This window comes from Erythrolamprus reginae, chromosome 6 (genome assembly GCF_031021105.1).
Source record: "Erythrolamprus reginae isolate rEryReg1 chromosome 6, rEryReg1.hap1, whole genome shotgun sequence".
Classification (NCBI taxonomy): Eukaryota; Metazoa; Chordata; class Lepidosauria; order Squamata; family Dipsadidae; genus Erythrolamprus; species Erythrolamprus reginae.
The window spans coordinates 36,917,381-36,944,786 of NC_091955.1; the positions used below are offsets into that span (position 1 = coordinate 36,917,381).

The following is a 27,406-nucleotide window of genomic DNA, read 5'->3' on the forward strand; positions in this document are numbered from 1 at the left end:
CAGACAACATTGTTTAGTCGACGGGACCCGGAGAAGGCCAACTCTGTGGGACCTTATCGGCTGCTGGGATTCATGCGGTAGCAGGCGGTTTCGGAGGTACTCTGGTCCAATGCCATGTAGGGCTTTAAAGGTCATGACCAACACTTTGAATTGTGACCAGAAACTGATCGGCAGCCAATGCAGGCCATGGAGTGTTGTAGATATGTGGGCGAATCTGCGAAGCCCCACGATGGCTCTTGTGGCCGCGTTCTGCATGATCTGGAGTTTCCGAACACTTTTCAAAGGTAGCCCCATGTAGAGAGCGTTGCAGTAATTGAACCTCGAGGTGATAAGGGCATGAGTGACTGTAAGCAATGACTCCCTGTCCAAATAGGGCCGCAACTGGTACACCAGGCGAACCTCCTCGCCACAGTTCCAATGCCAGCTGTGGATCGAGGAGGACGCCCAAGTTCCGCACCCTCTCTGAGGGGTTCAATAGTTCCCCCCCCAGGGTAATGGACGGACAGATGGAATTGTCCTTGGGAGGCAATACCCACAGCCACTCCATCTTGTTGAGTTTGAGTTTGTTGACACCCATCCAGTCCCCAACAGCCTCAGGCACCGGCACATCACTTCCACTGCTTCGTTGACTGGACATGGGGTGGAGATGTACAACTGGGTATCATCCGCATATTGATGATACCTCACCCCATGCCCTTGGATGATCTCACCCAGCGGTTTCATGTAGATATTAAATAGCAGGGGGGAGAGGACCGACCCCTGAGGCACCCCACAAGGGAGAAACCTAGAGGTCGACCTCTAACCCCCCACTAACACCGACTGCGACTCACTGGAGAGGTAGGAGGAGAACCACTGGAGAACAGTGCCTCCCACTCCCAGCCCCTCCAGTCAGCGCAGAAGGATACCATGGTCAATGGTATCAAAAGCCACTGAGAGGTCAAGAAGCACCAGGACAGAGGACAAGCCCCTGTCCCGGGCCTGCCAGAGATCATCCATCAACGCGACCAAAGCAGTTTCTGTGCTGTAACCGGGCCTGAAACCCCACTGTTGAGGCTCTAGATAATCAGCTTCTTCCAAGGACCGCTGGAGTTGGAGCACCACCACCTTCTCAACAACCTTCCCCATAAAGGGAAGGTTGGAGACTGGACGGTAGTTATTCTCCCTCAGAGAAGCATTGGTAATCTCCTGGACCCAGCTCCATGTAACGTCCTCGCTGGCTGAAACCAGCCAGGAGGGACACGGTCCAATAAACAGATGGCGGAATTCACAGCTCCAATGGTTGTCCACTTTATCAGGTGTCGCCATGTCAAAGTCGCTCTAAATAGGTGGACTAAGATGGGCCCCAGTTACCTCGACTGACTCGTTAGCTGACTCTGCATTCTAATTGGAGTCAAGATCAGTCCAGATCTGAGCGATTTTATCTGCGAAAAAATGGTTAAATGCCTCAGCATTACCCTGCAAGGGTTCCTCAACTTCCCCCGATTAAGGAGGGAGTGAGTCACCCTAAACAGGGCAGCTGGGCAGGATTCCGCAGATGCAATCAGGCCAACATTGTATGCACGTCTTGTCGACCTGATCGCCACTTTGTAAATCTTAATATGAGTTTTTACAAGTGTTCGGTCAGATTCGGATCTGGTTTTCCTCCAACGCTTCTCTAGACTTCTCTTCTGGCATTTCATTCTCTGGAGCTCCTCGGTAAACCAATGAGATCTCCAGGGTCTGTTGCCAGAGAGAGGTCGCAAAGGCGCAATTCAGTCTAGGGCCTCCGTCACAGCCGTGTTCCAGGCTGCAGCAAGAGACTCTGCCGAACTGTGTACAAGCAAATTTGTCAAAACTCCAAGTGCCCTTTGAAAACCTTCTGGATTTATCAGGCGTCTGGGGTGGAACCTCCTAATTAGTTTCGCCTCCCCGTGGGGAAGGATTGGAGCCTTAAAATCAAGCTGCAATAGGAAATGATTTGACCATGATAAAGGCAACATCTCTAAAACCCTTAATATCAGATCATTACTCAGCTGCCCCGAGAGGAAAACCATGTCAAGAGTGTGTCCCCTCTCATGGGTTGGGCCCTGAATTACTTGAGTCAGGTACATGGTTGCCATGATTGCCATGAACTCCTGCGCCAACCCAGAGGATTCACCAAGTGATGGCAGATTTAAATCCCCCAAGACAATAAGTCTGGGGGACTCCACTGCCAGCCCGGCTACCTCCTTGAATAGCGCAGGCAGGGCTGTTGAGACGCAGCTGGGAGGCAGATATGTGAGCAACAAGTCTTTTTGACTATAATTGCCACTCCTCCCCCGCTTCCCTGGGGTCACGGCTGGTGCCACACCTGAAACCCAGCTGGGCACATTTCCAAGAGAGGAACTCCTCCCTCTTGGCTCAGCCAGGTTTCAGTCACACACGCCAGGTCTGCCTCCTCATCCAGGAGTAAATCCGGGATGAGGGGAGCTTTATTTACAGCAGACCTGGCATTAAGCAGCAACAGCCTGAGCCCAGGGTCTGGATTTTGCTCATCACCAGTTCTCCGGGCTGAGTTCATGGGGCTGGAACAAGGGACCGCTTTCAAGCAGCAGTCCCTTGTTCTCCATGAACGGCCTACCCCATGTCTCCTGCCATATCTGCCTCTCCCCAGCAGGACCGGAATATTCCGGCCCTCTACCACTCCAGAGATAGCCTCCCCTGCTCCTCCTGCCTTCAAGCCGCCAGGTGAACTGACCCTTTCATTTATCCCATTCATATCACAGATTCAAACTTCCAAATCTACTTAATACTTAAAATACACTACTCATACACAATCATCCATCTTAAAATTTAAAATTACCCCCTTAATAAATCCACTAATTAACCCCCCCCCCAAATTTATAAAAGTCCCTAAAACCTTCCTAAAAATATGGTAACAAAAATATAGCAAAATTAGAAAAAGAAGGCTCATAGATTTTAAATAGTGCTATAAAAATGTTAGAAATTTCACAAACCACTAAAAATATTAAAAGCATATTAGAATATAAAGTGAGATTAAATATATATTCAAAAACAGAGTCTCAGTCTTTCAAGAATTTTCCAGAATCTTATATAAGTCCACACAAGTTCCTTTTCCTCCAGGATCTTGTTATTTCTATTTCTTAAGATTTTATATGTAGGGGTATAATAGGTGGGAATGGTATTAATAAGAACGCTGTCACTTTGATTCAAAAAACATAACCACCTCATCAAGATAAAGTTGTATGGCTGACATGGTAAAACGAGTCCCAAAGGCTCTCAGTCTCTCAGTGGGGGGGGGGAATTTTTTCTCTACCCCTTCTCCATGTTGGTTGCTCTCTCTAATCAACAAACCCATGTCAATCTGTTTTCAGTATTTCAAAGTGAGCAGCTTCCAGTGCCAGATACTCTCACTCTCTGGCCGTTTTGGGTAGGAAGCTGCTTCTTGGCCATTATTCCATCATCCCTTCCACTGCTCACAAAGCTTTACCTCGGCATCCATCACTCTCACTGGCCATGCCCTCAGTAGTTGTAGTTGTAGTGTCCTTTCCCCCTCTCCTCTCGAATTGATCTCTCTCGCTAGAGGCTTTGGGGACTTTGAGTCTCTGGTGGTCTTCTCTTTTAGCACAGTTCTGTATCAGCTCGCCTCACTCGTTTTAATGTCCACGTTTTCTCGTTCACCTCAGCATCGGCCTCTTTACTTGGCATGGGTGGGGCACAGATCTCCTCGCTGACTCTGCAGTCCCGGCACTTTACTTGCATTTGTCCCACTCGTTTGCTACCCTCAGCATCGGCCTCTCTCACTGCTTTCAGCAAATGGCACAGGGATGTGGCGTGGGTCTCCTCAGCTCTCTGCCCCCTCATCTCTTCACTTGGTTGCCAGCTCAGTGTTAGTTTCAGTGTTAGTTTCACTCAACAGATCCACCAGGGCCAGCGTCTCACTCGCTAATTCGGCGTCGGTCTGACTTACCAACCGACACCCTCTCAGCAGCCAACACACACAGGCATAGCGTCTCAACATCTCTGCTCTTCAAACCCCTCCTCACTAGCCCACTTGAGCAGGCTTAAGCAAGGGTCTCTTTGCTTGCCTGTTCTCTCGCTAACCCTCGTTAATCCGGCGCCAGTCTCTCACCAGCTGATGCCTCTTCAACAGCTGACACGCAGGCGCAGCGCCTCTGATCTTTCAGCCCTAATTCAAGTTCTAGATGTTTGCAGTACTCAAAGGTTCTGGAATTCTAAAGTCCTTAATTTCTAATAAATCTAGTGGCTCGCCAGCACTATTACAAGCCTTGGTAAAAGCCAAATTTTTGCAAACACTGTCGTTACCGGTCATGGACATTCTTCACCACACATCACCAACCGGAACTGGAAATCCCGGTCGTTACCGGTCATGGACATTCTTCACCACGCATCACCAACTGGAACTGGAAATCCTGGTCTGGTAAATAAATCCAATAAATAAATAAATAAATAAATATTTTAAAGCATTATTTAATTAATTAATCTTTAGTTTCCCATGTTTGGATGATAATGAGCAGCAGTAGTTTTCTTCTAAATTTCTAAGATATTCTTATTCAACTATTTTTATACTTAAATAACATTTCTAGTTACTGGAACACCTATCCTTTATTTTCCTTACAATTTGCTATCTTTCTTTCCAATTTTGTTTGCTGCCCTATACCATATTTTCTGGAGTATAAGATGTGCTCTCCCCACCCCCAAAAAGAGAGTGAAAATTTGGGTGCATCTTATACACCAAATATATTTCCGCCCACCCACTGGCCTCCACGTTTTGGTCTTTGCCTTCCAGTGATTTGCCTCCTTGCAGCAAACAGCCTGTTTCAACTTCAGCACAGCCTGATTAACATAAGCAGCTGATTTGGATAGCTTCCTGACCATCAGCTGTTTCAGGCTGCAGGGATTGCCATTGCCTATTGCCATCTCCCCACTCTCAGAGGCAGAAAAAGTCTGTTTGCTGCAAGGAGGCAAATTGCTGGGAGTCAGAGGCAGATTTTTTTTTCTTGTCCACCCCGTCTCCAAAAAAAAAAAGGTAGGTGCAACTTACAGTCTGGAGCATCTTATATTCCGAAAAATACAGTACATATTTACATTTATATTCATATACCCATTAGATATTTTAGACCCATATATATTTTAAAATCTAACTAGGAATGCATGACTTTAAAAGCACTTACTGTCTTTCTTGGATCTGAATTCTACAATAGATTATCACTATTTATCAGAATGAGATAGGGCAAAGAATGTAAATCATATTTCCCTTTTTCTGTTGAGTCTTAAAGACTCATATTGGCAGCTCTGACCCAGCCTTTGGCCTGTTTCTTCTCTTTAAAAACCACAATGTTTATATTGTATTGGATTTCCTAGCTTCTTCAAAATAAATTTCTGACTGTGAAAGAGGTAGGAAAAAAGAAACCTGTTTCTCATTAAGTTAAAAACATCAAGTCTGTGGGAGCCTAGTACATGCCAATAAAGAGGTTTCAATAATGAAGTAATTCTGAAACAGTTTTTTTTAGTTATTGAATGTATTTTTATTTTCTTTTAGTGTAAAAAAATGTTTGTTTTATATAAGAAGTGCTATAATCATTACCACAACTCATAAATTGAAATTGCTGGTGAACCGTGACAAAAATGTCATACAGTTATTTTGTAATGCAAAACAAATGTTGTTACTAGAATTTATGTAATAATCTGTCTTTGTTCTGCATTATTTCCCAGCAAAGTCAGTTGTACATTTTCATTGCAATTGCATGCCAGTGGCTATACAACCATATTGTAAACAAGCTTGTTCAGAATTTTTCCTAGATTATAACAGTTGTTTACTTTACTTTTTCAGATCGTCCTGATCCACCTTATGATTTGGAATTAACTGATCATTTAGAAAGAAGTGCTCAACTCACTTGGATACCGGGCAATGAAAATAATAGCCCCATTATAAGTATGATTGTTCTATTTATTTGGAACATCATTTAGCATTCTATTTTGCTATAAATAGTATTTATTTGACTGTTCTCCCTCAAGGTGGATATAGCATGTAGGAATGGGTTAAATCTGTCTGCTCTGTGATTGGACTGAGTCTGTCAAAAGCTGTTCTGGTCCTGCTCTAGTTAATAAGCTTGACAGCTTTTTCACTCAGTCGCTCAGTGAGAACGGTGGTGCCAAACTATCCTCCTGTTACCTATTAACCTGTTCCTGGTTTTTATATACCTTGGTAGCTCTGAATTGAATTAGTTGATGCTAGATAGGATTTCCTGTCAAATTCACCTTCTACAAACTGAGCCTATCTTTTAACTGTCTCTGACAAGATCAAGAAGCTTGGGGGGACAGCTAGACCACTTTAAGTTGCTCAGAGAGCCCCTGGCATATTGAATCAATTAATGAAGCAAGAGCTGCCACCGGGCTTCAGCACCTCAGTAGGCCGCTCAGTGGCTTAGAGCCTCACAAGCATTTCTGCCGATCCCAGACATACATTTGAGCAATGTACCGCCTTAGTGACTGGGTGGGAAAATAGAGATTCCAGACGGCAAGCTAGAACTGCTGAGAAGATCTAGACAGAACAAATTGCACTTGCAGCCAATAATGATTTCCAGATCACTGTACTATGGCTGTTTAGTGAAATATAGTGGCTTATTAGCCTTGCTTGCTAAGCGTGGGAAGCCTGGAAGGAGGGGGTGACAGGCTTCTTCACCAGCTGCCTCAAGGAGTTTACTGCCATCAGGCCTCAGTAGTTAACCCTTTCAAGAAAACTTGCCACTGGGCCTCGATAGTTAACCCTTTCAAGGAAAGAGTATAAAGAAATTTTTTAAAAACCCAAAGAGGGATAATTTAACAGGCAGCTTGCCAAACCCAAAAGGCATGGCATTGGGAGTCAGGCAATGCCACACCCCACAAGGCAAGGCACAGTTCGTATCCTTACTGGGCAGCTTTAGACTACTGATTAGAGGCCTACAGCATGCTAAATAAGAGGCCCTTCTGTCACTCGGTCAAGCGACACTTGACTTCCTTATCTCACGTAGTACACTCTACAGTACTTCACTCTAGCATCTGCAGATTACTGGACAAGGGAATGAAAGCAGATGCTCCACTCCAGCAAAAGCCTCTGCACCCAAGGGTCACAAAGGCCATCATAAGTCTGGGGAATTGAACAGAACTTCTAGGGAGGCATGGGCAAAGACCTCCTCTGACAAGCTACTCAAAACTGCAGAGCGACGATGCAACAAATTGTTATACAAGTTGTGTGATAAGGCAGCGCAACCCTGAGCATGTACAAACAAGCACTACTCCCTCAACTGGCACAGGAACTTCTTCTCCTAACAAGAGCATTTTTGGCCTGGATCCAGTAGTACCAAAGTCCAACACAGAGCTATAGGGCCCCAATGTAGTATTTCTACTGCTAACAGCGCCCACCTGCTACAGTGGCATGCCAGAAGGCAGCCTCGGAGTCTACTTTCATTCTTATAGCCGCCGACCTAAGACTTTCAGATGAGTTGAGACCAACCTTGCTGAACAACATGAGAGTGATTGTGCAAAAAGCCATCAGGTAAGGGATTGCTGAAGGGCCTCAACAGGCCTGGCATCAATGCAATTGCACTTCTGAAAGTGACCATGGCCACAGGCACTATTCCACACCAATACTGTTACAAGAATGTGTAGAAGACTATGCTCAGGGCTCTGACCATTCTTCTCGTGATGATAGGTCACAGGTATCAGAAGCAGCAGGTGAGTTCGATCTCAAAGTCTCTGAAGAGGACAGTAGACTAGTGTAACAACCTTCAGACACTGGTCTGTTTCCAACATACCTGTTCACGTCTCTCCAACATAAAGCAAAAATAGCAGCAGGTTTAGCTCCAGCAGCATCAGAGCCAGAGCAACCAGCAAAGGATTCCACCAATCCACTCGTTTTAGAGAGCACTTTGGAGGAGGTTGTAGCTCTTCTCCTCCAAACTTTTTGTTGATGTTATCATGCCCCAGTGGGAGGTTCTGGACTCAGGGCCTAATCCCTCAACAGTGGAAAGATAGTTACACAATGTGGCCCCAGACCTGGCTAAGGTGATCCAGGTGCCTAGCATAGACAAGTTGGTGCTCATATTACATAGCTCATCCACCATGCCTGGTGACCCAGTGAAGATACTCAGGCCAGAGGACTGTGTGTCCAAGCAATCATTACAGTGAGCACATCAGGCAGCATGGGTAGTCTGTGTGTGAGTTTAAAGCTAGCCCGAAGATTTCTTTTCTTTCACTCTGCCTTCCTTTATCTCTCCCCCCCCCCCCCCGCTGCCTGGTAGGATTAGGGCTCTCTGTCATTCTCCTCAGGCCAGCTTTAAACTCTCTCTCTCACACACACACACACATACACACACACTTTCCAAGCAAGACTAAGCAAGGGAGTTGCACGTTCGTGACGGCTCTGATGCTCGCAAGGAATTGGAGCCAGGCTTTCTTTCACTCTGCCTTCCTTTATCTCTCCCCCCCACCTCCGCCTGGTAGGATTAGGGCTCTTTGTCATTCTCCTCAGGACAGCTTTAAACACGCACACACACGCAAACACACACACACACTTTCCAAGTGAGACCCCATTCAGGAAAAGGACAGACAATTTATTCCCAAGCACCCATTCAAAGCCCCCAAAGCCCAGATCCCAATTGCTCCTCTGCGTCCGATCCCCCAAAAAACCCCAAGACCAGAAAGCGGCCTTCTTTTCTCCCTTCCCAGTGGCTTGATTGCTCAAGTTCCAGTGTCCCGCCTGCCTAGTCAGCCAAAAAGACAAAGGTGGGCTTGTGATGCCGCCGAAGAGAAGTGAAGCGGCAGGGTCCCTCCTCGCCTTGGCTGAAAGCAAAGAGCCCCCCCTTTTCCCTCCCTTTTGGGAAAAGACGATGCTGCCTCTCAGCTGCCGCCGCCGTCGAACAAGCCGCCGCCGCCGACAAGGAAGCCTCTGGGCAAGCCACCGCTGCTGTAACTGCCGGTAAACCCGGCGACGCCGGAGAGGCCGCGGGCACGCCACCTGTGAAGCGGCAGGAGTTGCCACCGGCCGTGGAGTGGCTGGAAACTGCAGCGCCCCCCCCCATGGGGGGAAAAAAGCCGCAAACGGCATGGGGGCCGCCATGTTGGGTTGCTGCTTGCACAACCCCAAAAGGCGCCAACCGGAAGCCCTTCCTGCAGCTGGTAGGCGCGAAGAGGTCACCAAGCCTCAGTGCGCAGGCACTATTGGGCTACAAGACGGTAGCCATTTTTTGCTGAGCAACGAGGCTCTCAAGGCTTGAACACAGGAGACTCCTCGAAATCACAAAAAGTGTGAGTACTCATGGAGGAGCAATCAGGGAACGAGAGGGCAGCCTCCCCTACCTTGGCCAAAGACAAGCCCAAGGGGAAGGCCAAGGAGAAGTCAAAGACTTCACAGTCCCCAGCCTCAGCCTAATCCCTGAAGGAGGCCGAAAAACTCATTAAGGCCCTGGAGAAAAAGCTGGAGGCGGCTCTACAAGCCTCCCCCTCAGCCGTGCCACTGACCCAGAGGCAAATCTCAACACCTGATCCAGTCAACCCACTGCCTGCCTTTGGGTTACCTGGAGCGATGAATGAAGGGGACTGGTCACCTGACAGGCAATCCCTTGCATTGCCCCGCATCATGCCCTCACCAGGTTCTTCATGGAACAGACCTGGGTCAGCTGGCTACCCTAGAAGGAGTTCTCAGGGCCCGTCTGCCACGTTCACACCCACAGCGGCAGGACTAAGAGCACAGACAAGCACTTGGCAGGATATGCCACCCGACTTGCAAGATCTTATTGCAAATGTTTATTCTCAAGGCATGGCAGCTGGGGCCCATCAATATGGTCAGCAGCCATCACAAGCAGCAACAGGGCAAGTTTGGTCAGCACCGCCCCCCTCGGGTTTGGGGTCCTTATCGGAGGAACCAATCACTGGAGAGGACAGCAATAGGGAGTATGACCTCTCAGAGGACGAAACAACCCCTGAACAACCACAACCAGTAGGCCTGTTTAAGCCAACACTGTTCAGGACTCCATTATTTCAGGCTAAACAGGTGATGAATCTACCTGGAACAACTAAGACAGCAGAGGATGCAGACAAGACTCCAGACGCCTTGCTCCAGGAACCTCAGCCCGAGTCGGAACATTTTCCAGCATCTGACATATTTCTGCAGGGAGCCAAGCGCCCTTGGCAATATCCAGCGGCGGCTCAAGGTCCATCTAACCTGGAACGTAGATTCTACACGTTCGACGACGAGGTGGAAAAACTCCTCGAGTTTCCACCCATAGACCAGCCGGTCGTGACATTGGTCTCCAGCGCCCTGGTGCCTTCAGAAACAGGAGAAAGTCTGAAGCCAGAAGACCGGAAGGCGGAGATACTCCTGAAAAAGGCACACCAGATGGCGAGCTGGGGATTCAGAGCGGCAGCTGCTGCATCTTTCATCAATAGAGCCTCTCTTCGGTGGATGCAAGAGATGCAATCCCGCCTGGGGCCGGAGGATGGCAGATTACGTCAGGACCTGGACAACCTACGAGCTGCGGCGGAATTTTCCGCACATGCCACATTACATGCGGCTAAATTCTCCAGCAGGAGTATGGCTACCACGCTTGCAGCACGCCGACTCCTGTGGCTCCGACACTGGCCAGCGGATCTAAAATCCAAGTGGCGACTGGCGTCGGCCCCTTTCCAAGGCTCTATGCTCTTTGGGGATATATTGGACAAAGTCCTCATTGAGGACAAGGACAAGAGAAAGGTCCTACCCAGAACTGGCAGACGCCAAGACCGAAGATCGGCGCCATATACGAGACGCCAGACGCCCCGTTGGGATAACTCCACAGGGGCAGGTCAGAGCCAAAGGTCGTACACGCAAGGTCAGTTCACGCACCAAACCTTCAGAAGTGACCGGGGGTCGTTCCAGGACAGACCCAGGGGCTACCAGAACTCGAGGCGGCCCTTTCGGGGGAATAGCCAGAGAGGTTTCCGCCGCTCTAAGTGACTCTGCCAGCCAACTACCAATCGGGGGGAAGCTTCAACACTTCAGCGCCTCCTGGCACACTTCTTCCTCCGACCAATGGGTTCTGGCTACGGTGTCGGGAGGACTCCGCCTGGAGTTTGTAGGCCAATCCCCCAACCGGTTCATACACTGCCCAAGGGTTTGAGAACCGCAAAAAAAGCTGCAACTACAAAAAGAAATTGTGCATTTGCTGGAAATCCAGGCCATAGAGCCAGTACCACCACAGGAGGAGGGCAAGGGCTTTTATTCAATGATTTTCATTGTTCCCAAGTCCTCAGGAGGTTGCAGGTTGATCCTCAACCTGAAGCAACTAAACATCTTCATAAAGTACAGAAGATTTCACATGCACTCTTTACAAACTATCCTGACATCAATCAGATCACAGGATCTCTTAACGTCCATCGACCTGAAAGAGGCGTACTTGCACGTTCCCATACACCCATCTCACCGGAAATACCTCCGTTTCTGTTCCGAGGGAACACACTACCAATACAAGGCCATGCCATTCGGCCTTTCTTCAGCTCCACGGACTTTTACCAAACTCCTGGATGCTTTGACGGCCCACCTGCGTTCCCAATCCATCAGACTGATGGCATACCTGGACGACATCATTATACTGTCCAGGTCGCCAACGCAGGCAAGGCAGGACTTAAACCGGACCATACAGACATTAGAAACTCATGGCTTCACTATAAATGTGGAGAAGAGCCAACTGATCCCCAGAACCAGGCTTTTACACCTAGGAGCGATCATAGACACCTTGGCAGACTCGGTTTCACTCTCCCCAGAGAGAATAGTAAATATCCAACGGTTAATAGCCAGCCTCAATCAACACAGGCATGTACCAATGTCTCTGTTATCAAAGGTGTTGGGGACCCTGGTCTCGGCTATAGGAATTGTGCCCTGGGCCAGACACCACATCCAGGCCCTGCAGTGGCTTTTACTACTGGCACAAAGAGCCAAGGTGAGCCACTCACACCAACGGATCCGAATACCACGAAACGTCAGAGAGTCCTTGAGATGGTGGACATCTCCTGCAATACTCAAGGGCTCTCCCTTTCAGATACAAGACAAGATGATCCTAACTACAGATGCCAGCCTCTATGGCTGGGGAGCTCACATCGGCCCCCACATGGCACAGGGCATATGGTTTGCAGAAGATCTAACACCAATAAACATAAACTTTCTCGAACCCAGAGCAGTATTCCTAGCTCTTCAGGCCTTCCACTCTATTGTATGGGACAAACACATCCTAGTGTTAACAGACAATGGGGCAACCAGAGCTCACTTAAACCACCAAGGGGGTACACGGTCTCGTCACCTCATGGAGGAAACGGCGAACCTATTCGATTGGGCCGAACTCCATCTAGCGTCCTTATCCGCGGAGCACATTGCCGGAACCAACAACACCCAGGCAGACTGGCTCAGCAGGACTACACTAGACCCGTCAGAGTGGAGGCTGGATCCACTGCTATTTCAACAAATATCGCGCAGGTTCGGGACTCCATCCGTAGACCTGTTCGCCACTCACCGGAATACACAGACCCTGAGGTTCTATTCACGCTTTCCGGAACCAGGGACAGAAGGGGTCAACGCCTTGCTGTCAACTTGGCCGACAGGACTGCTGTACGCATTCCCTCCAGTAAGCTTGATACCAAGGGTCATAGAGAAAATTCTTCGGGAGAAGGCAGAGGTCCTGATGGTGGCTCCACACTGGCCACGCCGTCCATGGTTCGCCGACCTGATGGCGCTGTTAGTAACCCCACCATGGAGGATACCAGACCACAGCATCTCCCTCAGCCAGGGGAACCTACAACATCCGGATCCCCAATGGCTACAACTGACCGTCTGGCACTTGAGAGGCACAGATTAAGGCATCTAGATCTGTCGGAGAAGATCATTGATACAATGCAGGCTGCTCGGCGTCCTTCAACTTCTAGGATATACCAAGCCACGTGGGCAGCTTTTTGCACATTTTGTGACAAGGAGGGCAAAGATCCCAGGGAGGCATCGGTGATTACGGTGCTGGAGTTTCTACAGACAGGGATAGAGCGGGGGTTGGCTCCTAATACGCTAAGGAGACAGGTGGCAGCACTATCCACCATGATTCAGACACCGGAGTCTCGTTCGCTAGCCCAACACTCGTGGGTAAGAGACTTTATACGTGGAGCCTCAAACGCACATGCACCACCAGTTCGGAGGTTCCCATCATGGGATCTCACAATAGTGCTTAAGGCCTTGACAAAACCACCCTTTGAGCCCCTGAGATCAATCCCGCTCAGACTCCTTTCCCTGAAAACAGTCTTTTTAGTAGCAATCACTTCTGCACGCAGAGTGTCAGAACTCTCAGCCCTCTCTGTGAGACCAGATTTATGTATCTTTTACCCAGATAGAGTGGTGCTTCGTTTAGATCCCACGTTCATACCCAAGGTGAACACCTTGTTCCACAGGAAGCAGGAACTTATATTACCTGATTTCTGCACGCATGGAGACCATCCGTCAGAACTAAGATGGCATAAGGTCGACGTAAGACGTGCTCTGAAGATTTATATCAGGAGGACTGAAACATTCAGGAAGTCTGAGACTTTGTTTATCTCATTTTCTCAACACAGAATGGGACTTGGACTATCTTCCAAATCGATAAGCCGTTGGTTAAAGGACTGTATTCTGGAAGCCTACAGAGTGGGAGGACATGACCCCCCGGCGGGCCTAACGGCTCACTCAACCAGGAGTGCGGCCACATCGGCGGCTTGGACAACACAGGCCTCGATAGAAGATATTTGCAGAGCTGCTGCCTGGGCAGCGCCTTCGACATTTATTAAGCACTACAAGTTGGACTCATTTGCTTCCGCTGAGGCAGCATTTGGTAGACGTGTGCTACAGAAAGTGTGTACATCTCCAACGTCCCAGTCAAGACCTTCTCCCTCCCATGGGCCTTAAATCTTTGGTATATCCCATGTTGGACTCTCCTTCCAGATGCAGTGGAGAAGACCCGTTGTACCTACCTGAACGGTCTTCTCGATGCACTGGAAGGAGAGTCCAAACCCACCCGACTAGTTGAAGTTCAGAGACGTCGGAGATGGGGAGTTTTGAAGTTTAGTTGTAATAATAAAGTTGGTTATCCTCTTACATTGTTTTTTCGTTTTTAAAACTGGGCTCATGGGAGCAGTAAGGGGGCGGTAGCTAATTATTATGCTAATTCTAACTCAGTCTCTACCAATAGGATTGGTATATTACCCATGTTGGACTCTCCTTCCAGTGCATCGAGAAGACCATTCAGGTAGGTACAACGGGTCTTCTACGCCGGCCTTGAATTTCAGCTGCTCCACCAGGCGCTGCAGAGTGTTGACACTGGAACTTGAAGACATGCTGGCGGCGAGTTGAAGCGCTCAGTGGCTCGCTTGCTTTTGCTGTCTCCTTCCCGAGTGAATCCGCACTCCCTTCACACACATATTCTAACTCTCCGGTTCCAAGCTTGGACATAAGCGAGCCTTCCTTCCCCTGGCCAGAACGGAATGCAAAAAGGGAATGGAAGCCGCAGCAGCTACTACACGGCAGATTGCCCCCCCCAGCTTTAAACCCCCACAACCACACACTTTTCTAAAAGAGACTAAGCAAGCCACTGGCAGTTTACCACAGTGATTCGACTCGCACAGGGTCACATGTAATGGTTCATAAGTGGAACCGTAAGTGGTTCATGAGAAGAGGCAAAAAAATCTTGAACGTATCTTGAAAAGTTCGTCAGTAGAGGCATTCGTCAGTAGAGGTACCACTGTATTTTTTTTCTTTTTTGAGAAGCTATCTTTTGCATGTAACGAAGAGAGAATTAATTGCTAATTTAAAAGAATAAACTAATGGAAAAAAATAAAAGCTTGCCATCTACTGGTTGGAGGAGTTACTGCAGGGAGAATTTTTGTTTATACTTTCAAGAGATCCTGGCCTTGGTTGTGGAACATCTTATGTGTTTTGGCTAAGAGGATAGAATGCACTTGTTATGTGTTTACTTCTGAGAAGAAAGGATGCTATCAGCTTTTGTTTGGAAATGAATGGACTTTTAAGAGAAGAGACATGTGAACTGACTGATAGAGAAATGATTATAAGAACTGGCAAAAGAACAAAATGGAACATGCAAAAAGTTTGAGGATTATTGTGCAATGGATACTATTACCAGAAAGAGATGAAACATATGTTTTTGCAATATGGAATATGGAATATGGAAATGAGAAAATATGGATGGCAGCAGTATTTTTAAAGAAGTAGATTGAAATAATTATAAATTTATAAAAGAATAAATTTTTGTAAAATGATGAATTGGATGTATGGGAGCTTAACAGTGAATTTAATTGGATTTTATTTGGGGGGGATTACATTTGGAAAGAGAATTGAATATAGATTGGGGGGATAGGAATGGGAAAGATAGAGGGAGAATTAATTAGCAAGATGAGAGAATATTATATTGAGTTATACAGTAGAGTCTTGGTTATCTGACATAAACCGGTGGGCTGATAGTTGGATAGCCGAAATGTCAGATAATCCAGACTCTACTGTACTGCTTCTGTCCCCGTCTCTCTCTCTCTCTCTCTCTCTCTCTAGCTTGCCAGCTTCTGTCCTGGCTCTCTCTCTCTAGCTTACCGGTTTCTGTCCCCATCTCTCTCTCTCTCTAGCTTGCCAACTTCTGTCCCTGTCTCTCTCTCTCTCTCAAGCTTGCTTCCCTCCTCCCAGCTTGTTTTCCCGTCGTGGCTGTCATGTTTGGGGGCATGTCTGAGGTACACGGAAATGCCTACAGCCATGCCCCCAATCAGCCATGACGTCAGACAATCCAGAGTGTCAGATTACTGAATGACGGATAACTGAGACTCTACTGTATATGTTACAATGCTTAATTAAGATATGTTAAGATTATGGAATTTATTTTGGGGGATAAATAATGGAATAATACAATAATGAATACAGAAAATGATTATGACTATATTGAATGATTATTATTTTTATTATCCTTAGTATTTGTAGGAGAAAGGAAACAAAATATTGAGAATAAGTTTCATATCTAATAAGGTTTAATTATAAGATAAGCCAAAATTATGGGAATTATCTATGTGGATGAATTATGGTATAATGGAATAATAGTAATATGAAAATAGAAAATAGTGATGACCTTTTTGGATGATTATTATTTTTCAGGGAAAAGGAAATAAAGACAATGATAAATACTGATTAGAAAATTAAAGTAAGATATGAGTATTATATCTGCTTTATAGTGTTATAAATTAAGAATATGGTTTGAAGATTATATTGGTTGGTAGATTAAATTAAAAGAGTAAGGCACGAGGAATATTTTTTAAATGGAGTAGGACATGATGATACTACTGGATTTACAGCGGTATAAAATAGACTTGGCTATGATGATTCCACTGTACTTACAGTGTTATAAATAGAATAGGGCAAGATGATTCCACTGGGTTTACAGTGACATAAATAGAATAGGACATGATGATTCCATTGGGTTTACAGTGATATAAATAGAGTAGGGCATGATGATTCTACTGGGTTTACAGTGATTTAAATTAGATTAGGGCATGAGGATTTCATTGGACTTACTGACCCATAAAATAGAGTAGGTTCTACTGGATTTACACTGACATAAAATAGATCAGGGCATGATGATTTCACTGGGTTTACAGTGACTCAAATAAAATAGGACGTGATGATTTCACTGGATTTACAGTGACATAAATAGAGTAGGGCATGATGATCTCGCTGGGTTTACAGTTACATGAAATAGATTAGGCTATGAGGATATTATTGGGTTTATTGTGCCATAAAATAAAGTAAGTAAGGATAATTATACTGGGTTTATAAGGGACATATTTATTTATTTATTCTATTTTTATGCCGCCCTTCTCCTTAGACTCCTTAGACTCAGGGCGGCTTATAGCATGTTAGTAATAGCACTTTTTAACAGAGCCAGCATATTGCCCCCACAATCCGGGTCCTCATTTTACCCACCTCGAAAGGATGGAAGGCTGAGTCAACCTTGAGCCAGTGATGAGATTTGAACCGCTGACCTGCAGATGTACAGTCAGCTTCAGTGGCCTGCAGTACAGCACTCTACCTGCTGTGCCACCCCAGCTCCATATGAAAGAAAGGGAAAAGAAGATCTTTCTTCTTTTCCTTTTTTTGTTTTTCTTTTTTATTTTACCTACCAAAAGGAATTATTATTAATTAGGTTAATTGAGATATATGTGATAAACTATTTGGATTTTTCCTCCTTGATTCAATATAATTTTGATTAGCTGATATGAATGGGAATACTTGCTCTTTTTTCCCTTTTTTTCTTGGTTAAAGGGCAATTATCATAAAACTAGGGTTAAGAAATATACAGTACATGAAATTGATATTAAGGATATAGGAAGGAGATTGAAACACCGCGGCCGAAAATGTATTAGATTTGATTAGGAAGTAAGCAGCTTAAAAAGTGTATTAGCTAATAGCTTTTTAAATGCATAATAAGAAATCAGAATAATTATTTTTGTCCAGATGTTAAAAGTAAAGGGAGGCAGCATTTGATGGATTATGAATATCGAATGTAAAGAGATGAATTATTGTAATGTAACACAGGATTGATGGTATGTGATATTGTATATGTGTTGGGACTGAAAAAAACTATTTTATTTGCAAAAAATTCTTCCTTCAGTATCCCAAGGGGCGGATTTCAGACCAGCTCCGTATTTCTGGTGTTCCTCATATTGACCTTCTGGTATGGCATCCTCATCCCAGAGAGTCTTTGGCAGTCAGAACAAAGACAGTGGCCTCTTAATGAGCATACAGACAGGGGCCAGACCTTTAAAGGCAAACAGCCCTTTCAAGAGGGAGGAAGTTATTCGTTCTGCTGCCCCCATTGAGTGTGTTCCTGAGCACCCCATCGGTGGTCATCTGGCCATGTTTGTGGACCAATGGGGAGAGTTCACCTCAGACGCTTGGGTCCATGAGACCATCCAATCAGATCTCACTCTAGAATTCTGCTCCAGGCATCCATTGAAAAAGTCTGCAAGGCGGCAACTGGGACTATGCCTTCTCCATTCGTGTGTCATTATAAGGTGAATGTATACGCATCACCTGAGGCTGCAAGCATTGCAGCAGATTGTGAAGGACTAGTGTCAACAAAAGTAGGGCTACCAACGTTACCCGCCTAGAAGGACAGCCAGATTTGATATGTCCCATTCCTGGATGCTATATCTACCTTGAGAGAGAAGTGGCGTTGGTCTTACCTGACACATTTTTCTCCAAGTAGTAAATATAGCATCCAGCCCCACCCAATGTGGTCAGCGCCTACTGTTGGCTTGGGGGCCCTGGAGGAGTCGATATACAGTGTTCCCTCGATTTTAGCGGGTTCAAACTTTGCGGATAGCCTATACCACGGTTTTTCAAAAAATATTAATTAAAAAATACTTCGCGGTTTTTTTCTATACCACAGTTTTCCCCGCCCGATGACGTCATACGTCATCGCCAAACTAATAACTTTTGCAAATAAATAACAAAAAAAATAATTATTGTTAATAAATAATTATGTTTATAAATATCAGGATCACTAAGTGTCTTATTCAATGGTGAGTACCAGTAATAATGGTGAGTAAATGGTTGTTAAGGGAATGGGAAATGGTAATTTAGGGGTTTAAAGTGTTAAGGGAAGGCTTGTGATACTGTCCATAGCCAAAAATGGTGTATTTACTTCCGCATCTCTACTTCGCGGAAATTCGACTTTCACGGGCGGTCTCGGAACGCATCCCCCGCGGAAATCAAGGGAACACTGTACTATAGTTTGTCACATTGGAGTCTGTCACTTCGCTTCTTCATTCAGGCTGTTAGGCATAATAACAAGGCTGGGACCTGAACAGCTTTTGACAGACTCAGTACAGTAACAGAGCAGACTGATTTAACCCATTCCTGGATGCTATATGAACTACTTGGAGAATAGGCATATCAGGTAAATGACTATTAAAATAGTCTTCCATAAAGTGCCTCTGCATTAAGCACTGAACTGTTGTGCAAAATAGCAATAAATGATCTATTTATTTATTACTTAAACCACCTATTCAGTAGTAGTATTCTCTATTTTTTGGTTTCAAAATAAATTAGGTGTTACTTCTTTGATTCAGAAATTCTGAACTTTGTTCAGAAATAGTGTGCCATGCTTTTGTTATAATCCATGCCAAGGTCCAAACCTGCAAAATCTGGTTGCTTTCAAACAAAATTTGACCTTCAGAATCTTCCATTTTCAAGCATTTACAACACTCTTGATACAGTAATATTCTTCTCAAAAATATGTATTCGGCTAGTCATATGAGAAGAAAAAAAGGGTTTATGAAGCAAAATTTACTTTAACTTTTTACAGGGTATATTATTGAATATGAAGATGCTTTGCGTGAACCAGGAATATGGAATTACCAAATGGAAGTCCCTAGTGTGTTTACAACTGTAAAGTTAAAGTTATCACCACATGTGAATTATTCATTTCGTGTAATAGCTGTCAATGAAATTGGAAGGAGCCAACCAAGTGAAGCTTCTGAAAAGTACTTTACAAAACCTGCAAGTAAATAAACACATCTATCTGCTTAGTATATAAATAACATTCAACTATTATGGTTTATAGTTTACTTAAATTTTAAAAAATTATTTTTTTAGAACCAGATGACAATCCTATTAACATTCAAGGGATTGGAACAGAACCTAATAATTTGGTGATCACTTGGAAGGTAAGCTTTTTGAAAACATAAAATACTGAAGGCAGTATGACTAGTATTCACTTTTCCAAAATATGTAGCAAAAAGCTCAGAAAAAGAACAAAACATTTTTAAAGATTGACTTGTTCTATAAAAAAAACCTCATTGAAATTTTATTCATATCATTCAACCTGTTGATGATAAATAGCAGTACAGTGCATAATTTAATGGCCTCTGTCTATTATCACACCAGCTAGCAGTTCAATTTTGTATCATCTGTTCCCTTTGTTGCCTATTTTTTTTTGTCCTTTCCCCCCTTCAGCTTAGAAGAAGCACCTTTGGGACTCATTTCTCTTACCTGCCCAAACTCATCCTGTAGTCTGGGCAGTGCAGAGAACTCAGCGTAGCTCCCAAATGTAGTCAGCTTTCTGGAAAACACTGCAGATCACGGTATGCTCCAGGCACGATATGATCCAGATCCAACCAACTCTTTGGGGGGAAAAAAGTTGATTGCTTTCCAAGTGCAACCCATGTAAGATACATTTCAGTAGGTACATAGAAATGAGAGAGACCTGGAGGGAGAGAATGAGAGAAAAGATGAAAGAGGGAAAAGACAGAGAGAGAGAGAGAAGTGGAGAGAGAGAAAGAAAAGGGAAAGAGAAAGGAAAGAGACGGAGGGAAAGAGAAGTGGGGAGGAAGGAAGGAGGGAGAGGAAGAACGAATTAAGTTCTTAAGTAGAGGTACCACTGTATATTAGCAATATATATAGTAAATTGAAGAGCAAAGCTCTTCAATTTATGATTACTTGTCATTCCGCAATGCAACTATATAAGAAATTGATTGTTCAGTTAGGGTACTTCTATTTTCATTATGTTATCCATGAAGTACATTATACATTATAATATACATTGTACATTATAGAAGGAAGTTATTTTTTAGTTTCCCTCTCTTCTTTTTTAGTCATGTCCATTTCTTTTAATAATATGTTTTTAGACTGGATGACAGAGGCATTTTGCCTACAGTTGCCCCCTGTGAGCACAACTTAAGATTTTATTTTATAACAAGGTAAAGAGTCTGCGGAGAGGGGCGGCATACAAATCTAAATAAATTAAATAAATAAATAAATAAATTAGTAAGAGTTCTTAAGCTGTATGCCACACATGAATATGAAAATTTACTGATTAAATTGCCACTTTCTAGCAATTGCTAGAGCAAAACTATTAACTTTATATTATCTTCTTCCTCTTTTCTATGGCTAATTAAAAATCATACCTTTATTATTTTTCATTTTAGCCTTTAACAGATTTTCAATCCAATGGTCCAGGTCTTCAATACAAAGTCAGTTGGCAACAGAATGATGGTGAAGATGAATGGACATCTGTTACAGTTGCAAATGTATCTAAATATATTGTAGCTGATACACCAACTTTTGTTCCATATGAGATAAAAGTGCAAGCATTAAATGACTTAGGACCGGCACCCGACCCTTTAACAATAATTGGACATTCCGGAGAAGACTGTAAGTTTCTTACTTTAACTCAGTTTTTAGTATAATTTTTGCTTTAGTTGACTTTTCTGAGTAGTAAAAATATAGAATTAAAAATTAATTTCCTATATTTATGAAATTCAAAGTATCATGTTTCCTTGATAATATGAACTACCCTGAAAATAAGCTCTAGCCTGATTTTCATGACAGCACCTAATAAGCCCTACCACAAAAATATGTCTTACCCACACATCATCTGGTTGTACAAGGTGGGATGAAGCGCAAGTGTAAAAATCAAGCTAAGTTGTGGGGGTGTAGCTGCCCCACATGCCTCAAACTCACTTACCTTAGGACCGTTGCAGCCAGACCAGACCTCCAGTGCTCCGACACCTGTCACACTACTGCCCTACTTCTTCTGCAGCCACTTCTAGCCGCTTATGGCCAGGCGTGGCAAGTCTCATACCAGTGGAGCTGCTCTGATTCAGGATGCCATGAGGCTCGTTGTGCCAGTGGAGCCACTTGCAGCAGCCTCCACTGGCAATCCAGGCCTCTCAGTGTCCTGCCACGAATGACTCCATCAGCGCAACAAGTTGTGCAGTGTTCTGCTATATGACAAGACCAAGCTCCAGTGTCCCAGCAGCAGCAGGGCCAGAGGGCAGGGTGCGCTGAGAGCTTGGTCTGTTGCAGCTGCAGGCAAGTAGACAGGATAGAGGGTGAGGCCAACAGTAGCAGCACTACTAGTCCCATCAGCCCCCATACTTGCCGCTTCCTGCATGTCAAAAAAGTAAGACCTCCCCGAAAATAAGCCCGAATGTTTATTTTGGGGCCCAAAAGAAAATTAAACCAGATCTTATTTTTGAGAAAACATGGTATCTTATGAAACACATGCAAGTTGTTCTAAACTTGGATTTGTTGCATTTGTCCCTTATCAGTGCCAATGATTGCACCAGGGAATTTACAAGTACAAGTTGTAAACAGTACATTAGTGAAAGTACAGTGGGATCCAGTTTCATTAAAGTTTGTCCGGGGCCATCTTCATGGATACAAAGTAAGTCAACCATAGATATTTCTTAAACAGCATTTAGTATAAAAATACCACAAATGTATTTGAGTGTGAGTTTTCCTTATTTGTTTATTTTATTTCTTGAGATGCTAGACCAGAGTAACTAATATTTATGTTTCTTGGTCTATGACAGGGGTAGGCAAAGTTGGCTCTTTTATGACTTGTGGACTTTAACTCCCAGAATTCCTGAGCCAATCATGCCAGCTCAGGAATTCTGGGAGTTGAAGTCCACGTGTCACTGCACTTTCACCAACTTTCCCTACCTCTGGTCTATTAGAATGACTATTTGATGTTTGTCAGAAACAATTTTTATTCTAACCATCTAAGTGTTCCTTGTAACATGTGTAACATAATTTTTATATTCTGTCCTTACAATATTTAGTCTTGGGTTGAATTTGCATACAAAATCAGTAAAACATATATCATGTTTGTGTATTTAAATTATATTAGCCATTCTCCAATGCACTACTATGGAGAGTCCAACATGGGTGAATCTTCAGCCTGATTGGTTAGGGACTGAGTTAAATTAAGGGACTGAGTTAAATTCCTTTCTCGTTAAAACGTTATTGTTTTATGTTTCTGTGTTTAATATTAATAATAAAATAATCATTTTCTTTGTTTTCCTAACAGACATGGAAGAAGATAGATCAGGCCCCTGCCCTCCGAGGGTAAAGCCTGCGACTTATCTACCTCCTCAGGGCCCCTGCTTCCAGAGAGCACTGCCCAGGGTACAGGCTCTTACTAGGCCAGGTCCCTAGCCTCCGTGGCCATACCCCTCCTTCGTGCCTAGTCCTTGGTATCAGAGCCATTGCGAAGCTTTGAGGTCCCTAGCCTCTGTGGCCAAACCTCTCCAAGCCTTAAACGGTAGGTCCCATCCCCCGAGAACCAATTACCGGCAATTACAGGAGGCCACCCGGGCGATGAGGAGACAGGCCGCAGCGGCTCTGATCATTTGGCCACTTCAGAGTTGACAGGCGCAACAGATGGAAGCGGCAGCGACGGCGCGTCTAAACATTCGGCCGATTCCCAGCTGACAAAAGAATGTTGGGAGGCTGTCACCATGACAGGGAAAATAGCCGAGATGATTACCAGCTGACGGGTGTGCTGCCGCCGTGGGCAATTCCAGGTTTAACGGACATTTTGGTGGGGAATGGCAAACAAAGTAGCGCCTGCCATTTTGGGAGGCGCTACCATTTTGAGCTCAGGTACCACCTACCCTCAGGCGCATGGATGCCATTTTGAGAGAGTCATTTGGAACTATCGGTCAGAGGAATATAACTCTCCCTCGATAGTGGCCAGTTGCCGTTTCCTTGCAACCTTCTGGGAGAGTGTGCACTCGAACATAACCTTTGTGATGCCAGCTGTGAGTACTACAGTATGGCTGAACAGACATCTAGCACTCCCACTGAGCCCTTGTCCAGGAGGGAGGAGACACCAAGGGACATCCCTCCAAGTCTAAATCAAAGGCTTCCTCATTTGATACAAAGGAAGCAGAAAGGAGGATTAAAGTGCTAGAGGCACAGCTGGAGGCCGCCCAAAGGCAGACCTCGCTGCATCAATCCCCCTCTTCACAAGCCCCGGCCTTGGCTCCATCAGCCTTACCTCAGTGGTTCCCCACCCACTCCCCAGGGACTCATATGGGATCCATGGCATCAGTACACAGCACTGACCTATCTCCTGATAGGCAGGCTACATCATACCAGCCTGTTGAGATGCCCACGAGACCAGAAATCACTGCACCTCAGGCCCAACCATGGTTCCATCTGCTTCAGGCCTTCCCTGGTTCTCAATATCCATCAGCGACATCATCAGCAGGCCTATGCACCAATGATACGTGGCAGACCATGCCCCCAGCATTCCAAGAAATGTTGACCAGCGCATACACTCAAGGGTTGTCGGTTGGCACACAGCAGACGGCCAGCACAATCCATACCAGACCGCCTAGAAGGGACCTTTGGTCAGTACCAGCACCCCCTTCCTTTCCTCAGGAATCCGAGATGGATGAAGGAGAGATAGACACAGATCAAGAGTGCGAGCTGTCTGAGGACGAAAGTCCTCCCTCCGAACAGCCGATTTCTATATCACTCTTCAAGCCCCATCTGTTTGATGTCCTTTTACAGAAGGCCAAGCAGATTACCGACATAGGGAGTTCCTCCAAGCCATCGGAGGTGGCAGCCGGTCTACAACCAGCAGCTTGTTTATTCTCAGAACCACAAAAAGAATCATGCCACATTCCATCTTCCCAGATCTTTATGGAGGGTGTTAAACATCCATGGCAGCACCTGGCGGCGGCACTAGGACCTTTGGCAATGGAGCGTCGATTCTACACCTTCGACCCCAAGATTGAAGATCTACTGTCGTTTCCCACCATCAACCAGCCCGTAGCAAGTTTGGTCTCAAATGCGGTAGTTCTGTCAGAGCTTGCTGAAGGGCTAAAGCCTGATGATAGGAGAGCGGGAACCCTGCTTCATAAGACACATCAGATGGCATCCTGGTTGCTCAGGGCGGCCTCTGCCACATCTTTCTTTACCAGAGCCTGTATTCAATGGCTCCAAGATATGCAGGCTAAGGTGGGACCAGAGGACAACCGTCTTTGTAAGGACCTAAGTAAGCTGATTCTCGCTTCAGAATTTTCAGCAGACGCCACACTAAATGCAGTGAAATTCGCTTCCAGGGTTATGGCCGCAACTCTCTCTTCTCGGCGTTTGCTCTGGCTGAGGTCCTGGCAAGCAGATGTGAAGTCAAAATGGCGCCTGGGAGAAGCAGATTGATTCTCAATTTAAAACAACTCAATCTGTATGTCAGATATGTGAGATTCAAGATGCATTCCCTACACACCATTCTTTCATGCATAAGACGAGGCGACTGGATGACCTCCATCGACCTGAAGGAGGCGTACCTCCATGTACCTGTACATCCCGACCATCCAAAGTACCTGAGGTTTTGCATCGAGGACCAGCATTACCAGTACCGGGCGATGCCCTTCGGCTTGTCTTCCCCCCCCCCCGAGGACTTTTACCAAACTTTTGGACATTTTGACAGCGTCCCTCAGGTCTCGCTCAATTCGCCTTATGGCGTATTTGGACGATATTGTGATCCTATCAAGGAACCCCAAACGGGCACAAGAGGATCTACATCTGACCATTCAGGCCTTACAGAAGCATGGTTTTACAATAAACCTACTCAAAAGCCATCTAACTCTGACCACATCTGGGTATGGTAATAAACTCTCGAGCAGGTGAGGTATATCTGTCAGAAGACCATCAACAGAAGATTTGGGGCATGGTAAATCTTCTTCGTCACCAGAAACGAGTGTCTCTGGCCTTTCAATCACAGGTGTTAGGGACATTCGTTTCTTGTATCGCCTGCATACCAGATCACTCCAATGGTTCCTCCTGCCCTTTCAACGGAATCGATCCAGTCACTCGTCACGCTTGGTGCTGGTGCCCAGGAAGGTCATACCATCCCTCTCATAGTGGCAATCGGCGGCACTTCTTCGGGGTTCCCCCTTCCTGAAATAGAAGGAAGTGGTCATCACCACAGATGCAAGCCTTATGGGCTGGGGGATTTCGAAACGCAGGTGGCATAGGGCCTATGGACACTCGAGGATCTGGCAGAGATCAACATCAATCTCCTGGAGTTGAGAGCCGTATTCTTGGCCTTACAAGCCTTCCAGACAGAGTCAGGGCAGACACTTGTTAATACTCATGAACAATGTGGCCACTCGATCCCACATAAACACAGACTAATGCAGGAACAGAAGCCCTTATGACTTGAGCAGAGACAAATCTTCTCCAGTGGAACACATTTCGGGAGTAGACAATGTACAGGCCGATTGGCTCAGCAGGTCTACCCTCCACCCAGCAGAATGGCGCCTGGGGGAGGACGCATTTCAGGACATTGTCAACAGATATGGCACACCGCTCGTGGACCTGTTCACCACACTGTAAAATACACAGCTTCATCGCTTCTTCTCTTGGTTCTTTTCACCAGGGGCCGAGGGGGTCAATACCCTCAGGATTCCGTGGCCTGGAGGACTGCTTTACGCCTTCCCACCAGTGTGCCTTATTTCCAAGGTGATTGCCAAGCTGATATCAGAACGAGCCGAAGTCATCTTCATTGCTCCATACTGGCCTTGACGACCATGGTTTGCGGATCTGATGGACTTGACAATCTCTCCAACTTGGCGTCTTCCGAGCCATCGAGTCTCCCTCAGCCAGGGGTCAGTGTTCCACCCATACCCTCAATGGTGGAAACTTGCTGTGTGGCACTTGAGGGGGACAGAATGAGATGGGCATCATTTTCGGAAAAGGTGATATTAACCATCACGTAGACCATCAACCACTCGAATATATCAGGCCACTTGGGCGGCCTTTTGTCAATTTTGCACAAACAGCCGTGTGGAACCACAGTCTTCATCAGTGGAGAAACTTTTAGCATTCTTGCAGTCCAGATTCGACAGGGGACTGGCCCCTAATACTCTGCGCAGACAAGGGGCTGCCATTTCCACCATCGTGAAGCTGGATAACTGGAGATCCATTAACCATCATCCCTGGGTCAGGGATTTCCTAAAGGGAGCTTCTAATCTGCGCCCTCTGACAGTACACAGATTTCCTTCATGAGATCTTCCATCTGTCTTGGATGCCTTATCCGCACCACCATTTGAGCCTCTCCGCCACATTTCATTACGGCTCCTGTCCTTTAAGACTGCATTCCTAGTTGCCATCATGTCGGCCAGGAGAGTATCCGAACTTGCAGCTCTGTCAGTCAGACCGGATTTATGCGTATTCTATCCAAATAGGGTAGTTATGAACCTGGACCCAACCTTTCTGACAAAGGTTAACACATTATTCCATAGATCTAATGACCTCATTCTGCTGGACTTCTGCGCCCATGGTACACACCCATTGGAGCTGCGTTGGCACAAGCTGGACATACGTCGCACTTTAAAAGTCTACATTTGACGAACTGCTCCACATCGTAAAACAGAGGCCTCGTTTGCATCATCTACTATGAGGGCTAAAGTATCTCCTACGGTGATTAGCCGTTGGGTGAAATCCTGTATTGTGACTGCGTATGAATCACAGTCACAGTGAATACCTGAGAACATTACTGCTCACTCTACGAAGAGCGCTGCAACATCA

At 45.6% G+C, this 27,406-nt stretch overlaps 1 protein-coding gene across 9 annotated transcripts in view; it reads left to right on the top strand.

Moving 5' to 3' along the window:
* The window catches only part of NRCAM (neuronal cell adhesion molecule), a 409,870-nt gene that overhangs the window by 196,416 nt on the left and 186,048 nt on the right, over nt 1-27,406 (top strand). For all 9 annotated transcript variants that reach the window (XM_070755532.1, XM_070755535.1, XM_070755536.1 and 6 more), the window contains 5 exons: nt 5,834-5,935; nt 19,386-19,583; nt 19,676-19,746; nt 21,007-21,232; nt 22,132-22,247. In XM_070755532.1, the coding sequence (XP_070611633.1) occupies nt 5,834-5,935; nt 19,386-19,583; nt 19,676-19,746; nt 21,007-21,232; nt 22,132-22,247 (713 nt within the window). The remainder of the gene's footprint in view (nt 1-5,833; nt 5,936-19,385; nt 19,584-19,675; nt 19,747-21,006; nt 21,233-22,131; nt 22,248-27,406) is intronic.